Here is a 20,724-nt window from a genome sequence, read left to right as displayed (position 1 = left end):
TGTGTGTGTGTGTGTGTGTGTGTGTGTGTGTGTGTGTGTGTGTGTGTGTGTGTGCGTGTGGTGTGTGTGTGTGCAATAAAGGTTCTAAATACTAAAGACCGGAAATTAGAATGCTTTAATCTAGTGTGCTGCGCTAGGATGTGTTGGTCCAACCCTCTCATGACACGCGCGCACACACACACACACACACACACACACACACACACACACACACACACACACACACACACACACACACACTAATCCAGCAGGATCGTGGCTCCGCGCATTCTGTACTTTTGCAATCTCATGAATTCCCAACGGATGGTGGAAGGACGCTTCACATTTTGTGGATTTCCATTCATCAAGAGCGTCACATCAGAGCTTCTGTGTTGTAGGAGGGACTCATCTCCGCGGGACTCTGCTGAGCCCAATGATGAAGTCGCGGGCAGGCGCCATGGCTCTACTGCTGCCCATCATCTTCTCCATCAGTAAGATTGTTTCTGTTTGGTCTTTGTGAGTGTGTGTGCATTGTGTGCAAGTTTCCAGAACTTTGTTGTAATTTTGTTCCATTTTGGAGGGTTGTTTTCATATTTCTATTTGGACCTCATGTTTAGATGGACATTCACCTTGTTCACAAAACTCTCAAAATTGTCTGACATGGGTTAAACACTGATGAAAAACAGATGTCCTCTCCATTCGTTTGTACACACATGTATGTGCGTGTACAATTTCCCATTTATGAGTGGTTGAAATGCCATTTGTTTCCCATAACTTTACATTGAATTACATGTTAAGAATGATGTCAGGTGCATTACATGGAGTCTACATATTTGTGGATATATGTGCGACTTAGACATAGTTCAGCAGGGACTACGCTGTTTGTTGGGGACCAATACAAAGGATGTAATAAAACATTGCCTTTTCAAAGATAATACTTTCTTTTGATTGGCACGATAGGGAAATTCTACAGTATGTAAAGGAATTTGCCCATTTGTGGATCTTTTTTTGGTTGTGCAACCTATCCCCTGTTTTGCTGAAAAAATGGCAATGTCTAATATGAAAATATTACTTTGCTGCCAGAGGGAATTATGTTGAAGTGAAAGAAGAAGCTTCATTTTGTCAGGCAGCTTTGTCATTTGCCATAAAGTCCTTTGCTGCGTTTTGAGGGATCCATCGTCAATCACAAACCTTTTTGGGTGGTCACTATTTATGGCAGGGTTCTCTCCCCGTGCAGCTTCAATGGATAGTGAGGGGACACTATATTGTTATCTTCCTGACTCTAACAAGATTTTGCAGGTGGTTAAATTAACAACAAAAAACAACAAATTAAATAATCAACAACAACAACAGCAAAAAAAAAAGTCTGAGATGGAGTGCAATACTTTTGAACATTTTTGTTAAATTCAATTAATTTAATTAAAAAAAAAATTTAAAATAGACTCTGTTCCCTGCTGCCACCCTGAGCAGGTTAGGGGCTAGAAAATTGCTTCGTAGAACGTGGGACACTGTCAGCAGTATGGGATCTGGTAGTAGCTCATTTATACTGTCTTGTGCTTTTGAACCTGAGGGTTTCCTTTCAAGGCCCTCTGTGCCCCCCCCCACCGACTTTTCAAGATACAAGCTATCGTATCCGCAGTCCCATTCACATCTTGGGACTATTTAGAGTGTTCCATTAACCTGCCACGCATGTTTTTGGAATGTGGGAGGAAACTGGACTACCCGGAGAAAACCCACGCGGGCCATGTGGAGAACATGCAAACTCCACACAGGAAGGTGCTGAAATTGAACCCTGCACCTCTGTACTGTGAAGCGCAAGTGCTAACCAGTCGCCCACCCACCGTGCCGCCCAAAATGCAACACAATGCCAATTAATTTGTGGGGGGAGGGGGGGGGACTGAGGCTGTAACAGATTATACCATTTCAACTGGTTTCAATGAGGAAAGATAATTTGGGATGCAGTTCACATATTTTGAGTCATGATGGTGGTCATAGAACAAATTAAAATAACAAGGCACCACTGTAATTGCAACTTGTGGTTTGAGGATTGCTCATCTGCTTTCTTATTGTTGTCGGGGTGCCCTTCAGGAAAGTGCTGAACCCCCACAACCCCCAACCTCAACAAATCTAACATTTTTTTGAACATGCGTCTTTTTCAATCTGATATCTGTACTTCTTTGCTAGAGTACAGCGACATATACAGTGCAGTGTATCTTGAATATCCTTTCGAGGGACAATAATCAGCATAATAAATAAAAAATGAAATCAAATGAAAGATTTCCACGTTTCATGTTTTTTATGTGTCTTGAAAATGAGTCAGTTTGGTGGGGAGGAAATTGACCAACACCAACCGTAACCCCACTAACCCACTAGAAGTGGAACACATCCTGATGGCTCGGCCTTGTCCTATTAAACAGCGCTACTAAATAGGACCAAAACCCGCTAGCCAGATAGCAAAATTGTGAGTAGATAAATCTTTCCAGAGGGTTGTGTTTTGTGTCTTATGTAAGGCTACAATGACTGAGGCTTTGACAATGTGTAATCCTTCCAGATGAATACAACACACCATATTTTTGCATCTATTTGATCCTTACAAGCATATGGACATTGCATTTTACGAAACTACATGAACTCTCGCTACCATCCATGTGAAGATACAGTATATTGTTTTGACCCCAAGTGCACAGTGTGCATGCGTTGTTCAGTACATATTGTAATGCACTTTTATTGCAACATTTTCCTTTTCTACAGGTTTGGTCCAAGTGTGTCATGGAGCTGCAATTGCTGTTTCATGTGGTTCCATCTACAAGAGTTTTGCGCAGTGTTTGCTGACACTCGGGGACAGTTTGGTGGTAACACAAAAAGACCAGGACACGCAGGACATTGACACAATCTGCAGGTGAGAATCAGCCTCTCACCATCAAAACCGAGGGATGGGCTAGTACTGATACCAAGTATCAGTTTCGGACTGATACCTACCTTATTTTAAGGCAGGCACTCGTGGAGGCTGTCGATACCAGCCACTGATACCTAAGGCCAAACAAAAAATCACACAGAGATGAACAACCATCCGTTCTCACAGTCACACCTCTGGACAATTCAGTGTTCAATCAGCCTGCCATGCATGTTTTTGGTATATGGAAGGAAACCGGAGTACCCGGAGAAAACCCACGCAGGCACAGAAGAGAACATGTAAACTCCACACAGGAAGGCCCGCGAACCCTGCACTGTGACGTTGACGCGTTAACCACTCGACCACCAGACCACAGCCTGTCTTTTGTTATGAGTTAAATTGTTAGTGGCCTAACCCTTAACATAACCCTAACCCGAATTTGAAGGCATTATGAACAGCTCATAATAACATTCAGCGTTAGCACAAAACCATCAGGCTTCTGCAAGAAAGCAAAAAAAATAAATAAATCTGAAAAGCCTACTAGAACATCTGAACTTTATCTGGGGTTACTCAGAGGCACTCTATATGGCACGTGTTAACTGACTCCCATTTAACACGAGTTTGAATGTGAATTATTAATTCTGTGTACAGTCACATCCCCAGTTAAAAGAGGGTGTGTACACTTGTGCAACCACATTATGTCAGTTGTTTATTTTTTACATTCTCTCTTGAAAAGATTGTATTTTCTCCCAATTGAATTGTTCAGGGTATAGGTTACACAAATGGTGGGAAAAGTTTTGAAATGATTTATCTTGGGCTCATACTTGTACATCACAAGTATTATGTCACAATAATTGATGGATTCATTCCACACCAAATGATCTTCACCTCCTCATTCCTTGAAGGTCCTGGAATGACTTCCATAATTGTGCCAACACGGCCATGTCTGGCTGTCCCAGAGAAGCAGCGACTGTGTGGGAGTCCCTCAGACAAGAATCCAGGAAGGCTGAGTTTTCGGGAAACCTCTACAACATGTGCGCCAGCCTCACCACCCTCGCACCCAGCACTGTGCCTGCACCCCTGACCCCTCCCACCTCGGATCAGACCAACCAGGAAACACTGAAGGGGAGAACATACCAATGGGTCCCATCTCTTACCACAATGATCTTTCTAACATGCAGCACTTTGTTAGTGCTGCTCAGGAACTAGCAATGGATTCAAATGTGGGAATTTTCTTAATTTTTGCTAAGAGACATTCGTATGACCACTTGTTATACCAACAGACTGTACATTATCATATATTTACTGTACATTCTGACCCGAGTGCTGACAAAAATGTAATTGTGAAGCTACTCAAGAACATATACTGTAGGTGACCAGATCAGGAGAAAAATAATACCAGCTTCGGAGAGAGGATCCAAACACATGAGCACAGATCACAGATCAGGAGCGTACGTAATTAGGTCTCAATCCCAGAATCTGAATTTCCGAGACAGAGTCAGGAAGACTTATTGTTACACTTGTTTCGGCTTTAAAATGCACTTTAGCACGATCAGATTAAATGCACCATTCTCAGAGAGAAGCCTACCCAAATGAAAGAGTTTTGCTCAAGATAAATGGACTGCAAACAGTTGCCAGCTTTTGACTGAACTGACTCTTTTCTGGCTGATACGCTAACAATGAAAAAAGTGAATGTCAGTACAAACACTGTATAAATATTGTTGTTAATATTTATTGACACAATTATTTTTATTTATTCAGTTGATGAAAAATGTAATTTCAACCCTTTCAGGGACAGCTTATCATGTTATCAGGTTACAGGGTGCATTAAAGGGTTAAAATACTCCCCCACCCCGAAACACGCACAATACTGAGTCGGTTCCATTTGCTTGTTGTAAATCTTGCAATGATAAATCTGATAACACACAGAATAAAATACTCAAAATGTGTATTGACCCATCGCAGGCAACTTTTTTCCGTCATTGTTTTATTGTACTGAAACTCTTTCTTAGAGTAAGCGGCACTGAAAGTAAAACTAGTGAGTTTAGAGCTTTGAACATGAACTATAGCCACATATTGACACTCAGCACCGCGCAATGATTGAACAACAACAAATATTTGAAAAATAAATATATAAAATATAGATTTTTAGGTTACAGGAGTGTAACTAGTATTTAACCCACCAACCTGAGTCTCACATTTTTCAGAGGTGGTAACGTGTTCGTTAAACAGGACTGATGGAAAACCCAGGGGCATGACCAAAGTGTATATTTAACCCCCCCCCCCAAAAAAAAACTATAGTATATATAAATATGATATAGTTGGGATAAAAGTGACAAAAATCCCCCCCGCCCAATTCAAATTTTAGGAAGCGGGAAGAGACAATAAATGCAATTTTTCTTGTGTTCAAGGTAGTTTAAAATACCATTTTAAATTGTATTTATTAAATATGCCCCAAAAAAAATTATTGTGCAGTATACTTTGCTTCATAAAAACAGTATTACTTTTTATTTTATCATGCATCTATACATTTAATTTCCTGTGAATACAAATGGCACCGATTCATTGGAATGTCTAATACAAAGTATTGTTGATAGCAGTAATAATATCTGATATTTTTGTGTTTCACAGATATCAAATATATAAACACGGTTAATGCTTTTTTTTGCTGGTTTTTTTTTCCAAATAGAGATTTTCGTTTTCTAAAATGGAGCTTTTTCAGCTAGTGAGTGCTGGGAGTATTTGCACATCTGTGTGCGTAATCTTAATACCCTTAAACGGTTTCATAACAATCACGGCATGAGTATATTAATCTTGCCTGTCTTTATTCATTCGCTCTTCCATCCACCTCCAAACCTTTGAAAGACTCTTAGAGCCCTGAGAAAAAAAATTATAATGAACTGAGAGTGAGGAGGACCACTCATGTGACATCTAAAAAAAAAAAGTCAGAGGTCAGGTGTCAAGGCACCATCACTGCAGCATGATGAATATTAAGAAGCAGCAGCTGCTGAGCCAGCCATTGTGTTATATACAAGATTACTGTATTAAACTTATATTCAAGTCAATATTTATAATGTGCAATCTTATAGACAGTACTTCACAAACGATCACGAATGAGTGTCATTAAATGATGGCAGTGTTGATATGAAATAAGACTGACTACATGTTCAAGGTCGTTGGTTTGTCTGCTGTTTCAGTGACTCGTTTGACAATGGCATTTTTTTCAGTATCCAGCATCAGCATGTAGAAAGGAAAACGTCTCCTGAATATGAATGCGTTGATCAACGTGCAGGCCATTATTGTGGAGCATTATGAGATCCAGTTAAGTATGCCGGTTATGTTGAAATCATTATTGTGCTGGAAAAGAAAAACTAGAATCGCATTGCCAATGCCAAGGGTGTTGAACGCATTTTTGTCGTGGGCCACATTGTAGTTATGGTTTCCGACAGGGGGCCATTCTGACGAGGAACCCAAATAAATGTATCGTTGCCTCATATGACATATGAACAACAAACTGATGAAAAACTCGTTTTGAAATCAGAGGACAGAAACAAAAATGTCTGCAATATCCTAATATTTTTATAAGTGAAGACAACTTGCAAGTTTGGTATTTCAGCAAGAAACATGAACTTGATGCATATCATTATCTTTTGACGGGCCACATAAAATGATGTGGTGGGCCAGATCAGGCCCCGAGCCTTGCGTTTGAGACCTGCAACTTTACGCACCACTGCTTCCAATGTTCAGGAAATTATGTTGAGTGTTAGTGCTAAGCTCAAATTTAGGTAGAGCCATAAAGGTGAGACTTCAAAATGGACTTTTTTTTCCATTGTGAGATTAGGCATTTTTCAACACATTCTTAATTTCTCAAAGAACAATGCCATCCATCCATCAATCCATCCATCCATCCATCCATCCATCCATCCATCCATCCATCCATCCATCCATCCTCTTCCACCACATATCCTGTTCAGGATTGAATCAAGATGAAGCCTTTCCCACCAAGTGAAAGTCCGGCTATACACTGAACTGGTTGCCAGTCAGTCACTGCAATGAATAACACATGAATATTCAGAACAAAATGTATGAATCTGCGTAAATCTGTTTGATGCCAAAATTAGGATTGTTTGCCCTCAGTCGATGTCTTTGTTCTGCTGAAAAGTATTTTTGTTGTACAGTAGGTGAAATATTGCAATTATACATTTTCTCCAAGTCTTACAATCATGGTGTTAAAAACAGTGAGTAGCACACAATTTCTCTCTCTCTTGTGGACAACAGATGGTGTGCAACGTCAAACATGTTCAGGATTACAGAGTGCCATGTACCAGATTGTTTTCTCTGTTCTATAGGACCAGGGCATAAACAAATGCAAACATTTAATAGATCTACTTCATCACAGAGTCACTGACAGTCAGTAATTCATAGGCTTGTACAGTTGTAACCATGAGTTCATTAAAAACAAACAAACAAAAAAAACAAAAAAAAAAAGAAAGAAATGTGACAGAGTGATTGTGTATAAAGAGAAAAAAATAGAAAACAGGACACTGGACATCATTATTTTGATGAGGTCACTGATCTGCTTTGTCTTGTATGTGAGGAATCCTAAATTTTGTCTTCCACTTGAAATTTTTTGCAAACATCACCATTCTCCATGATCATTTTCTAAAATGCTCACTAAACATATGATTTTGCATTTCAGCAGAAAATAATTACTTATACAATAATTACTGTACCTATTCTGAGGAATCCATCTTTTTTCTCCAGTGGCAGGCCACCAAATAGAATAAAGGCTAGGCATAACTTACGTCATGTCAGATCTATGAAGTTCTAATGCAGAGTTCGAGTGTACGAGGTGACAGAAGATACAAAAAAAAAAAGTAAAATACCTCTCTCTGACATTGTACATAATAAAACATGACATAATTAAAATGAATAGAAACGAAACAGTTTTTGCCACAATTTTTTGCATCAATTCAATCGATATTATGTTGCTCCTTCTAGTATGTCTGTTTTGGCCACCTGGGGGCAGTATATTATAGTCATACTGTACAGACACACTATTCAAGAGTCTCACAATGCACCTATTAAACTGCAATCATATTCGTCTTTTCTTTTTTAGGAGAAAGTATATGGGCCTGTAAGTGTAGCTGTATGGATTGTCTACATGTGTTGCTCCACAGTTTGTGCTAAAATAATCATTGCTTAAAGGGTTATTACGCCACATACATTTACTTACTGTATGCGTTTTCAAGAGACAGCTAAAGCCCTCTCAACACTTTTTACTTTCTAAATAATGTGCAAAGTCAATCTGAGGTTGACAGGAAAGAAATTCTGTGCAACACCAATGAGCTCAGTCAAAATTTAAGCTTCAGGCTAACCTGAACGAGAGGAAGACAAGGCAGACACCTAAGTGTCACATTTGACACCTTGGAGTGAAATGTTTAATAGTCAAACTGTCCAATTAGACCACGTGGCTTAAGTGGCTGGAGGACCATACACGTACCTGCCCCCCCTCTAGGATCATTTGTAAAGTAGTTCAGAATGACCAAGACAGCAACTGGACCAGAGCGGAGAAATTAGTTCAGCCTCGAGGAAGTGTGAGTGAGTGTCGGTGAAGACAAAGCATCATGGAGGAACTTGCTCGGGAGAGCATCAGCCTGCTGGCTCGGTCTGCATCCCATTCAGATCCCCCGCGGTTGGGATCCTTCGGTGCTGTGTTCATTATGCTGAAGTCTGCGCTTGGTGCCGGACTGCTAAACTTCCCCTGGGCCTTCCAGAAAGCCGGGGGAGTGACTACTGCTGTTAGCGTGGAGCTGGTAGGTGAACACAGAAGTAAGTAGCAAGGAAGTGATTTAGGCCAGTGCATACTGGTAAGATAACATTCACAATGTAGAGAATTGAATTGAGTCTTCATAAAAATATAATTAGGCATGGGTTGATATCAGATTCTGACGTGATTGTAACTGAGCTGTTTCATGGTATGACTGTATTGCCATTGCAGCTCTAAAATGTATCATTTTGAAATGTTTGGATAAACAATGGCATTTTTTTTTCTCGTTTGAACATGTGCTAGAGGTTCATTACTTTATGTAAAAAGAAAATAAACAGAAGTTTTCTCAATAAAATTTACATGTTGTCCGATAGATAAAGTACTTGTTGGATCAGAAGATGAGGAGCAACTTCTCTGCTCTTCTCCCCTTTACATGGTCAACCAATTAACCAATCATAGTCTTGCTAGTAAGCTGTTTAGCTAGTTACATATCTGCTACAGCGACAGTATTTTTTGTCGACATTCTAACTCTCGAAGCTGGTGCTAAAAATTCTTTTGAATACAGCATTATAATAATATACTGTACTAACGTTACCTTGAATTTGTTGAAGAGTGACGAGTGGCGCACTTGTAAATGTGATATCGTACTGGAAATACGATACCACCATTTTCTAATCTGCTTATCCTCATGAGGGTCGCGGGGTAATAACATACACAACAATATTCTAATTTTTGTTTGCACTAAATATGAAAATTATAATTCAATGTTCACTTTTTCATGCCCACTCGAATCCCCATTCGAATCACAGTTGATTCATGCACAGCCATAACTTTTATTGTAGACACAGCTTTGGCTTGAGCCTCCAAACAGTGAATAACAGAGGACAGATCCCTCGGCCCCTCCAAAAATTTGTGAATATGTAAATTTGTAAGTAGAGAATCACAAAAACGAGGGGAACACTTTACACACACACACACACACACACACACACACACACACACACACACACACACACACACACACACACACACACACACACACACACACACACACACACACACACAATTCTTTGTCTCCCCGGTGTGAAAGAGGCCCAAGCTTTTCACGGGTGAGTTCTAATATAGCCACCACTCGAGGCCTTCAGCTGTCACGGCACTGCTTCCAACTGACACTGCACGAGGTTTCCAGGTCAACCAGGGGACTCGACCGGTTCGGAATAAGTTGAGGATTTTCCAATTTAGAATGGAACCCAAGCTGAGAAAAATAAATCATTCACGTATTACAGTAACATCATCATACAAATTATACATAAAGCAAAAACCGAGTTATGAAGGTGCTAAATCACTTAAAAATATCAACTGGACACAAAGAGGAAATGAAACAAGACAAGAAGTTAAAGGAGCTGCCTGAAGAGGTCACCGTCAGAATTTTGTCAAGGTGCACTGCTTGGGAAAAGTTTTTAAATAACAGCGCTGTCAGTATCCTTGCATCTCCAAGACGTCTACTTTCAGGAAATCAAAAAAAGAAAGCCAACTTGCTTGAGTTACTAAACGCTGCATCATTAAAGTTGGTATCATAGTTTATTGCTATCATATACTATATTGTGCACGAACAACAACCCAACACCTCCCAATACAAAAGCGAATTAATACCACTCTCATTGATTAAATGTTACCTGCCAGCCTACAAGAAAAAAGCCTTAGATAAAGAAAAAGCGCATAGCTGTGGTTACATCATCTTTCAAAACTTTTTCAAAGGAATATTGTAATAATTACAAAAGACTCAATGAGCTAACTACACGAATTTTACTCTGCATGCAAACGTAACTTCATGGCTGATTGGCTTCCTTCTGCTAGTGATCTGTTTTTAATAAGGCCAAAATAAATGATCTCTTAGGCTCTCTTCAACACTTCGGATTGGTTAATAATTTGTATGAACTGATTCTTAGTCTCAATTTGTTGGTGACAACAAAGTCTTGTCTACTCGTGCAGGTATCTCTGGTGTTCCTCATCAGCGGACTGGTCATCCTTGGCTACGCCTCATCTGTCAGCAGACAAAAGACGTATCAGGATGTGGTCCGAGAAGTGTGTGGACGAGCCATTGGCCAACTGTGTGAGGTCTGTTTCTGCTTCAACCTCTTCATGATATGCGTGGCCTTTCTGGTAGTGGTGCAAGACCAGCTGGAGAAATGTGAGTCCACCCTCCATGAAAGATGGAGTTTTATGAGCGGGTCGGTTGTCATAACATATTTTTGGAGGCTGTTGTGGACATTAGTGTCTGATGTTGGGGTTGTTAATTCACCTGACTTCGGATAAATGGGCTAACAATTGGAACTTATGTGATAACTCTTTAAAGGGGAAGTCAAGTAAAAAACGATATAAAAATACTCACAGGTATATGTCCTTCATCCTCTACCGAAAAAAATAACTAATATTGCCTCACTGCAGACTACATTAGTGAGCTTAGTTGTAATCGTCTTCATGACGAATATTAGTGTGGCTTACTGAGGAGTTGTGACAGGCTCCATGGATTGCTCCATGTCTGCATTATACTGCTCCCTGGTGGCCAAGGCAAATACATCAGAAAGATAAACAACCTGTATAATTTTTTACATTCTATTGAATTGTTTTCTTTTTTATGATTTTATTACTTAGGTACCGTATTATAGAGTTCTATTTTCACATTATAAAATTATTATTTTTTAAGTGATGAAAATGAAAAGCCTCCTTAAAATATTTTGTTTAATTTAAAAAAAAATGTGTTTGTAGATTTATAGGTACTACTAGTAGTAATAATCCATTTTCGATCATCCACACTTGATTTTTTATTGTATCTAGTATTATGATAAATATGTGCTTGGGAAGCATGACCGCAACCTGCTTTTCATTTTTCTTTTTGTCATTTTGTCCATCGGACATCATTCTAATCCCTTTATTGTTTTTGCTGTCGGAATTTTAAACAGAGAATTTGATTGGATTTTCAAACCCACGCCCAAAAATCCATTTTGATCCGAAATACTGCAAACACTGCGGATGGGCTCAAACACTCAGCCTGATAAGATTTCGATGAACGCCTATTTTGAAAATGGCTTCTGCTGTACATATGCACGATTCACATGTTTTTTTTTTAGCAAATATGAATTTTTTATTTATGGAACAAATAATTATATTTTTGTGTTCTCCAGTGTGTATTTCTTTGTATGAGACTGTGACGGGTTCAGGTGAAGGGGAAGTGCCGTATCACTGGTACACTGACCAGCGCTTTGCACTCTTCGTCATGTGTCTCATCATCATCCTTCCACTGTCAATCCCCAAAGAAATTGGCATTCAGAAATACACAAGGTTTGTGCAAGTGTACATTGGAATGACATTCTATTGCTGTCATTGAACGTTTTTCTCATCACCACAGTGTGCTGGGGACATTGGCTGCGACTTATCTGTGTGTGGCCGTGATTGTCAAATACTACCTGATGGACAGCCACATGGCCATCCTAACGCCACAGCACCCCCAAGGGTCAGTCACAATGGTTTTTGTGCTTCATAAAACGTGCCATTTGTCAGTCACAATGGTTTTTGTATTTCATAAAACATGCCAGCATGGCACAATAAATATGCTACATTTTTTTGTTTTGTTTTAATTCATTGGATATTGTACTATTGTACTACTCCTTCTTGGTGTGTGCACCTTGGCCACATGGAGACAAAATAATGCAGACATACAGAAGTAAAGTAATGGAAAAATGGGTTCCAACCAGCCGTGAGGAGGATTTTCATTTTTTTTTTTTTGCAACGCTTGTAAAATAAGGCTTATCTTATCTTATCTTATCTTATCTTATCTTATCTTATCTTATCTTAAAACTCACTAATTCTAATTTTACAATTAAACTGTTGTTGCTAATTTTATCCACCAGAGGTCACACTGACGCTACATTTGATTTCTGTGAAACGAATACCAACTGTGAAAATATTTGGAGACATTGAATACCGGTACTTCAAAATGTCTTCTTGCAAAATGTCTGTTAACAATTGCAGTTCACAAGAGGTTGGTTTGATGGAACTCATTTGTTTTTTGTTCAAACTTGTGTCAGTTAACATGAATTCACCTTCATCTGAATCGATTATGGTGTTTGTCTAATTTTGTCTTGGTCTGCAAATGATGGCCGTGTCTTTACAGCTTGGGCTCGTGGGCATCCATGTTCAGTGTTGTGCCGACCATCTGCTTTGGTTTCCAGGTAGTTTGTCATACTGTATTTAGAATGTCTTGAATGCAGGATATATTATTTGTGTCCTCTAATTAATTGCAGCATATTGAGTTCATCACCTCCTTATCGGAAATCAGAGTGACAGTAAATGTGGAATGAAATAAACAACCAAACACACACATGAAGTGCATTTTCTCACTCAACCAAATTAAACACATTGTACAAACTAGAATGGAGATTTGGAGCCATCAGGCCCTCTTTCAATTATAATATGAGTGACTTTGACTCTGACTTCACAAATGGACAACATTTCCCACAGATATCTTGTAGAAATCGTATTCTAGTACTGCTTGTGTGCGCAGTGTCATGAGGCCTGTATAGCAATCTACAGCAGCATGGAGAACCAGAAGCTTACGCACTGGGTGGTCATCTCCGTCATCTCAATGCTCTTCTGTTTGCTCATCTACACTCTCACCGGTGGGTTGACCTCCCTAAATCATCAAGTTCTTTGCATCGTGAACTGAAAACTGTAAAACGTGTCCACTTTTTCTATCGCCAGGAGTGTATGGCTTCATGACATTTGGTCGAGAAGTTGCTTCCGATATCTTGATGTCATTTCCAGGAAATGATGTTGTCATGATCATTTCCAGACTGCTTTTTGGAATATCAATTATTACTATTTATCCAATTATTCTTCTTCTCGGGAGGTAAGTAATACCAAAATTGTTGCCTGCACACGTAGCAAAGGTTTTAGCTTTGGTTAGCGAACATTTACATATATTGAGGGGGTGGGGAATTGGGCTCTTAGGTAAAATTTCAGGATAAACCTAAAATGCACTACGCATAACCAATACAAGTGAACTTACTTTGACCTTCTCTAAACCTTTGAATGCACATGTCCATCCTGACGATTTGCCAGTAATGTACGGCATCTGAGTTGTGTGTTTGCTACACTCCAAAAGAAAGTCTGCGTGTCTCACAGATCCGTCATCCTGAACCTGATGGTGCGAATCCAAAGGCGTCGTCGAGGAATCGTCACAAGCTCCTTTGAGAGTCGCTGCAGGGCACTTCTCACTGTGATCTGGATTACCATTACTCTTCTCATTGCCATGTTTGTCCCTGACATGGGCGAGGTCATCAGTGTCATTGGAGGAATCAGTGCCTTCTTCATCTTTATCTTTCCCGGTACATGTTTTTGTAAAAATGCACAAGTACATAAAAAGTAGCCAATCTCTAATGGAGTCATTCCAGAATTGGAGCACAATTTAGATACCTGATTTTTTTTGGAAAAAAAAAAAGGCGGGGAGTGGGGGGGGGGGGTCCTTTTATTTCACCACTTTTTGGTTGTGATTTCAAGGAAAACAAGTAACAGGCAATCACATGATTTGATCTGTCTGCCTCAACTATCCTTGGTGCAAATGATAATTTTAGTGTTACTGTACTCACAGTAGTGTACACAGTATTACTCTAATAACAGTAGCATGGTCATGGCCCAACAAGACATGATCGCCGTGTTAGCTGCTATGCTAACTGGTCAAGAACGAATGTAGCTACTGTATATAGTAAAGAAAACAAAGACGTTTATATTGATTTGTATTGTTCCAATCATACATTGTCTTCACTCCCGTAAGGCTGAAAACATGAAAAAAAGAGAAATGGAAAAGATGCTTTACCTTGGGTTTACAACCATAGCAGGTAGTTTGATGGTGTCATTTTTTTTTCAAAGTCGTGAAAAATGAGGTAATTTTCCCCTTCTTTCTCCAGATGTCTTAAAATGTTTCAGGAACAGGGTTGCATATATGTTGAATGACAAAGATTACATTCAGAGGGAGGGACAAGGGTGAGAAAAAAAGTCATTTGAAGGTGTTGTCAAAAGCTATTTTATGACAGCCACAATTAAAGGTTGTCTCAATAACACTGTAATTTTCCACAACACGTGCATGTTCCTGCATTTTGTGCACAGATTAGGCCCTACTTGAAATATCATAGGCGGAAAGAAAATGTCCTCCAAATCTGGAATGAATGACCTCATTTACAAAACCTTCATCGACATCCCTTGACAAATCTACATTAACTGAGTGAGAATGTTTTGATACATATCTTAGATTACCCTGTAGATCGTCAATGTGTAAGTTATCCTGTGGAGAACTGAGGCTGCATTGCTGAAATAAATTCTAAGAAGTTTTGCCTGTCTTGTAACGCAGGTCTTTGCTTAGTGTTCATCATGCAAAATGAACCCGTGAGCCCGAGAGTACGGTGAGTATCACTAAAGTGTATGACCAATCATTTCGACACTGAACATACAGGCTCTCTCTCTCTCTCTCTCTCTCTCTCTCTCTCTCTCTCTCTCTCTCTCTCTCTCTCTCTCTCTCTCTCTCTTTCTATATAAATAAATATATTGTTTCATTCGTATTTGATAAAAGTAATTTAAAATTTACATTACCATTACCACATTTTAAAAGTAAAACTCAGAACCCTCGAGATTTATAGATTTTCTTGACAAAAGAGAAGTGCTCTCCAACACATATTTAGTCAGATTTGCAAGCAAAGTTTGATCACGTTTTAAAGTTTTGTTCTGTATATGTTGGGACACTGCATGAATATGTTGTTGATGCTTTTACTAATGCATTTGTCACATTTTGCAGAGTCGTTTTAACAGTTTGGGGAATCATAACCATTGTTGTTGGAGCCTTCATCTTTGGACAGAGTACGACTATTGCTGTCATGGAGCTTCTTGATAAATTCTGATTGTCTTATCGATCGTCATCATCAATATAATCATCTTGGTGCTCCACTGTGACTCCTGGGCGTTTGAGAATGTGAACTTACATTTTTGGGGGGTTTCTCTTTTTTTTTTTAAACGTGTGTTTGATTCTCATCCAGGTCGTTCATGGCCTTGATTTTTAATTTTTATTATTATTATTTTGTGTGAGTGTTATTGCTTTGTGATGTAATTTAAACAGGCCCAAGTCAAACAATATCAAATAAATCATTTGTTCGATGTGATTGCTTATATAATCACATCATACAGTCTGAAAGTAATGATGAAAGGTTTATTCTGTGTGAAAATACGCCTCTCTTCTAATGTGCACAGCAAAATGGGTTTATCTCACAGCTGACAGGGGGTAGTAGTGCATCTTTTATAAATTATATTTTTATTGAAGGACGTAACGGTCTGTCATTCATTTGTTGAAGTGAAAATTGCAATTTTGCAACTGAAATTTATTCATGGCACGTATGACCGTTTTTACATCATCTCCAAGTCTTCATGCAATTAGAATGTTCACCTCTCTCTACTAGTGAATTGCCATTCTTCCTCTAGTGGGCAAATTACATATTTTTCTGTGCCTTGGTGCTGAATCATCCAGAGGTTGTTTTTAGTCTATAACTGTCCCCTTTCAAGACTGATGGCTGAGGTATGGTGAACAGAATTCCTCAAGTGAATTTAAATGTGCCTGGATGCCTCTGTGTATGAGCATTAACTGAGCACATGGCAAAGAAAGACAAAAGATCTCTCCCTCTGGGTGCATGTACTATGGATAATGAATGTAATTAAACTATAAACCATCAGGAAACAACAGTTAATTTCTGTAATGTTTTTGTCCCACCCATCCAGTGCAGTTCTCAACCTCCAGAGACTGGAATGCTGCTTGAGCCCATGGGAGATTATACAGTATTTCAACCTGCTGGCGAAATGACTTAATCCAGCAAATGGGGTTGGGGGAGGGGGGGGGGCTGAAAATTAACATCAATTTTCTCAGCTGCTTTTCTGTAAACCTATGTAAGAGAAACTCAAAGGAACAAGTATTAGGAACAGTCAGGATCAACGTCAGTCCTGCCAATATGATGAAACAGCCCGAGGTGTATTAACTATTGCAAGTTCTTTCTTACCGGTATTTAGAAGGCTCCTCATCACATTAAAAAGTGTTGTGCAAAAAAAAAAAAAAGGTTTTGATTTTAGACCGATACCGAAGGATTCCATTCATTTTAAAACTTTTACATTAAGATTCTAAAATATTTTAAACAGACACCATTCGACAAAAGAATAACAACAACAACAATCAAAATCTAGTTTTTCTCATTTTAGTGCAGAGGTCCGGAGTTCAATTACAGGCCCCGTTTTTCCTGTGTGAAGTTTGCAGTCCAATTTCCATCCACATTCTCAAAACATTCATGGTAGGTTAATTGAGTGTAAATGCTTGTTTGTCTCTGTGTGCCCTGCGATTGACTGGCAACCAGTTTAGGGCGTACCTCGCCTACTGCTCAAAGACTGCTGGGATAGGCTCCAGCACGCCCTCGGCCCTCATGAGAATAAAGCGGTTCAGATAATGGATGGATGGATGGATGAGTGGATGGATCTGACCTTTACTTGATGTCCATACGTCTCTGCCTCAGAACAAATATCACTGACTAGCCCGACTATAGAAAATCAGAGTGTAATTTACTACTTATTATATGACCTAAAAATTGATATAATTATTATTTTGGAGTCATGAGCGACAGAACAGTCTCTTGCCAATAGCCCCCTCTGTTGTAACAAAGTAGTTTTACCAATAGATGAAGGTGTTGCTCTGCTAGTTTTGCTTTTTTGCAAGAGATCGCAATCTGAGGTGAAGCTGGCTGCTGGCTGCTCACTGCCACACGCTGTCATCATACCCATAAATTTCAACAGAAAATATGCATGGTAGCATTTTAAGGATGAAAACATTTTGGCGATTAAAAAAGAAAATCAATATAAAGCAGACACAAGATAGCTGAAATGCATTATTTTTTTATGCAATCATTATGTTACACTCCGCATGCAGGTGATGTGCCAATAAAGCACGATTCTGGTGATGGAGGAAGATGCAGATAAAAGAATGCTGCGAGAACCATAATGGCACCGTTTGTTCATCTTCATCTGCAAACCAAGAACTAGTTTGCTAACAAACAGATGGACAAACTAACATCAGTCTTGGCAGAGGTCTGTCATAAGGCCATTCCAGCAAATCTAATGGTGGCTTACTTACATTCCGGTATATCATCTCGAACCAAAAACATACCAGATAAATGAACAATAATCCATGACATTAAGATTCAACATCTCAACTGGAATCAAACATCTGTTAAGATACTTTAACCAAAGTGGCTGGGCGGACAGACAGGCCATTAGCATCTCGCAGCAACCGCCTAAAACATTCTTCATTCTCTACATTAGATTATGTTTTCATTTTCCGTTGCGACATTCATTACTGCGCTGTCCCCTTTAGCTACTGTGTTATCGAGAAATTACTCGTAATGTCCGCCTCTTGTGGTGCTAATTTGTGGCGCCGTGTCTCTTAAATGTTTAATTGTTCCTGATAAGAATGTCAGAAAAAGGGGCCGGATCGTAATTGATGTATACTATGTATGTACGTGTCTGTGTGTGAGTGTGTGTGTGTGTGTGTGTGTGTGTGTGTGTGTGTGTGTGTGTGTGTGTGTGTGTGTGTGTGTGTGTGTGTGTGTGTGTAATTAGATAAAAGGAAAGCTTTTTTTCATTTTTATTTTTGGAGATTGCTGGATACATGCACATTTGTTCTGTATGATATTACTGTGTAACATGTATCTGTACACAGTCCCTATATGCCTTTTTGATTATGCATCAAGGTTATGGTCGGCAGACTGAAGTCATCATGGATGGAGATAGCGTGCGTCCATCACTGTGAGGCTGGCCTGCAGGGTAAGCCTTGCATGGTAATAACTGCGTATATGAAGAAGAGACTTCTTTCACCACGTTTCTGTGAAGCATGATCAAATGTGATGCACGGATGGTGTTCATTTTCCTCATAATGTCGACATAATCCGATCGTATCTGGATGAGTTTCTGGCTCCTTGTGATTTTTGTCATCTTTATAATACAGTGCAGTATGGTAGCAGTGAACTCAAATCACCACTCTTGACAATAAGTATCAATTTGGAAAACAGTGATCAATACATAAAAAAAGAGGCTTTAAGATGTGTAGTGCCACCCACAGTACACGTTTACTATCCACCGAAAGATAAAACAAAGAGAATTCCACAGTATGTATTTAAAACAACCACTTTCAGTCTCCTAGCATTAAGCTTATGTTAATTAGCATCTACTGTATGTTATGGTGATTTAAACATTAACGAAACAGATTGAGTACAACCAGTCCAGCAACACATGTATACAGATAATATAGCAGTTGTTCCAGCCTTACTGTATATTCTTTATCCTCTGCATAGAATGCTTAATCTTAGGGCTGTACACATGAGCTGAGAGAGGTGTTGGTATGTCTCACTGAACAGTAGATATTTTTTCCCAATTTATTTATAAAATACATTTTATGAAGAAAAAATATGAAGTAATTAGATACATGATCAAATTGCCACAAGCAATGTCGTAAATGAGTAATAGCAGATGGAGTAGCATTGATGCAGTGACGTTAAGCTTCATTGATTTTTCATACGATGGCAGTGTAGCTTGTCTAAAGTCACTCCTGTCACACAAAAACTCAGGAACTCATGTGTCATCCAGCAACAGTCCTGCCTGAGGCTCAAACCTACATCCCTCGGGTGAACGTTGAGTGCACTGACTAGCGGGCTAAGAGCCTAAGCTGCTAGCCCACTGGCTAGCACTTTTTTTTAAGGCTCTCGAGGAGTTAAGCTTGACTTGCGTACCTTTCCACATGAGGGAGCTGGCATCTGCTACACATTCACACTGGATGGACTATGTCTATTGAACTCAGTTCTCAAGCGACTGCTGTGTAACAGTGACTAAACAATTTATACTCAATCCAACTGTAAAACTATGTAACAGTTGGATTAAGCGTGGGTTGATTGGTCATGACTCGAAAATGAGGCACAAGAAAAATATGCACAAAATAAGGAGCAAAGAATTTTCCAATCTCTTGTGAAGATTTAGAATGCATAGGAGAAATAGGGCGCACTGTCCAGTCATGATTCATTGGCAATAATTGGCCACTCACAAGTTAATCAGGCAACCACATGATTGAGGTGTGACTAAGGTCTTGCAAATGACAGAATCCATTTTCAATACAAGCAACAACACCAACTTCATTGATCATCAGATCACTGGATAATGAAATCTCTTCTATTTTTATTAATTGATCAGATCAAAAGGATGAGAAAAAAATTGATTTGCACAAATTAAGCCTTTTTTTTTTTTACACTGAAGACAACACATGGAATCAGGACAGTGGAACCAGGGTTGCTCCGACAAGACTTGTCCCAGCAGAATGGAGGTTGTCCACTGAGTGATACTGAGGGGGTTGCAGTTGTTGCTATTCTGTAATAATCCACACAGAGTATAGAATGGATGCAGCCACTCCTCATATTGGCAGAATACATTTAATCTTTTTTTATAGTCACGCATGACCTTTAAAACCTCAATCTCCTCATAATACAACAGTTGTTGCACAAGCACATATACACAGACACATGCACATACAGGTTTTTCCCACGCATTATTATCATTTGAAGGGTTTTTCTTTTTGGTTGTACAGTAATATCATTTTAAAATCGATTATCCGATTGATGATTCCATCGACTACTGGTATAATCGGATGAATGTCTTCAACTGTTCTGTATGTAAATGCTTGAAAGCGTTGCGATTTTGGTTGTGTGAAGCACATTGAGCTACCTTGAAATGAAATACTGTATGTGAATCAAGTTTGCACCTGCTGTAATATGGTGCAGAATGGTGCACTCGGATTGACCATGATATATTGCACATTTTGATGTGTCTTTAATTGAACAAAAAAATATTAAGACAATTACAACTACTTTAAATTGAAGAAAATTTCATGAATCAATTTTTATGAGAGCCCGATCAAATTTTTTTTGGGGGGGGGGCACCCAGGCAATTGACTGTTTTTGCC

The 20,724-nt window shown here is 39.2% G+C and overlaps 2 protein-coding genes across 2 annotated transcripts; both read left to right on the top strand.

Annotated features, from left to right (window-relative positions):
• The first annotated feature begins 259 nt into the window (after positions 1 to 259).
• Positions 260 to 4,634, top strand: nrn1lb (neuritin 1-like b). Its single transcript, XM_019886559.1, has 3 exons — positions 260 to 470; positions 2,731 to 2,878; positions 3,778 to 4,634. Exons 1-3 carry the CDS (start codon positions 413 to 415, stop codon positions 4,079 to 4,081), a joined length of 510 nt encoding a protein of 169 aa, XP_019742118.1. The 5' UTR covers positions 260 to 412; the 3' UTR covers positions 4,082 to 4,634.
• Positions 4,635 to 8,387: 3,753 nt separating this feature from the next.
• slc38a8b (solute carrier family 38 member 8b) lies at positions 8,388 to 16,409 on the top strand. Its single transcript, XM_019886466.1, has 10 exons — positions 8,388 to 8,688; positions 10,635 to 10,833; positions 11,828 to 11,984; positions 12,052 to 12,156; positions 12,817 to 12,874; positions 13,207 to 13,321; positions 13,404 to 13,551; positions 13,827 to 14,029; positions 15,049 to 15,100; positions 15,490 to 16,409. Exons 1-10 carry the CDS (start codon positions 8,500 to 8,502, stop codon positions 15,590 to 15,592), a joined length of 1,329 nt encoding a protein of 442 aa, XP_019742025.1. The 5' UTR covers positions 8,388 to 8,499; the 3' UTR covers positions 15,593 to 16,409.
• Positions 16,410 to 20,724: the final 4,315 nt, after the last annotated feature.

The sequence above is a fragment of the Hippocampus comes genome, unplaced genomic scaffold (genome assembly GCF_001891065.2).
Source record: "Hippocampus comes isolate QL1 unplaced genomic scaffold, H_comes_QL1_v1.1 scaffold261, whole genome shotgun sequence".
Taxonomy (NCBI): domain Eukaryota; kingdom Metazoa; phylum Chordata; class Actinopteri; order Syngnathiformes; family Syngnathidae; genus Hippocampus; species Hippocampus comes.
This window is presented reverse-complemented; position numbering and strand designations above follow the sequence as displayed.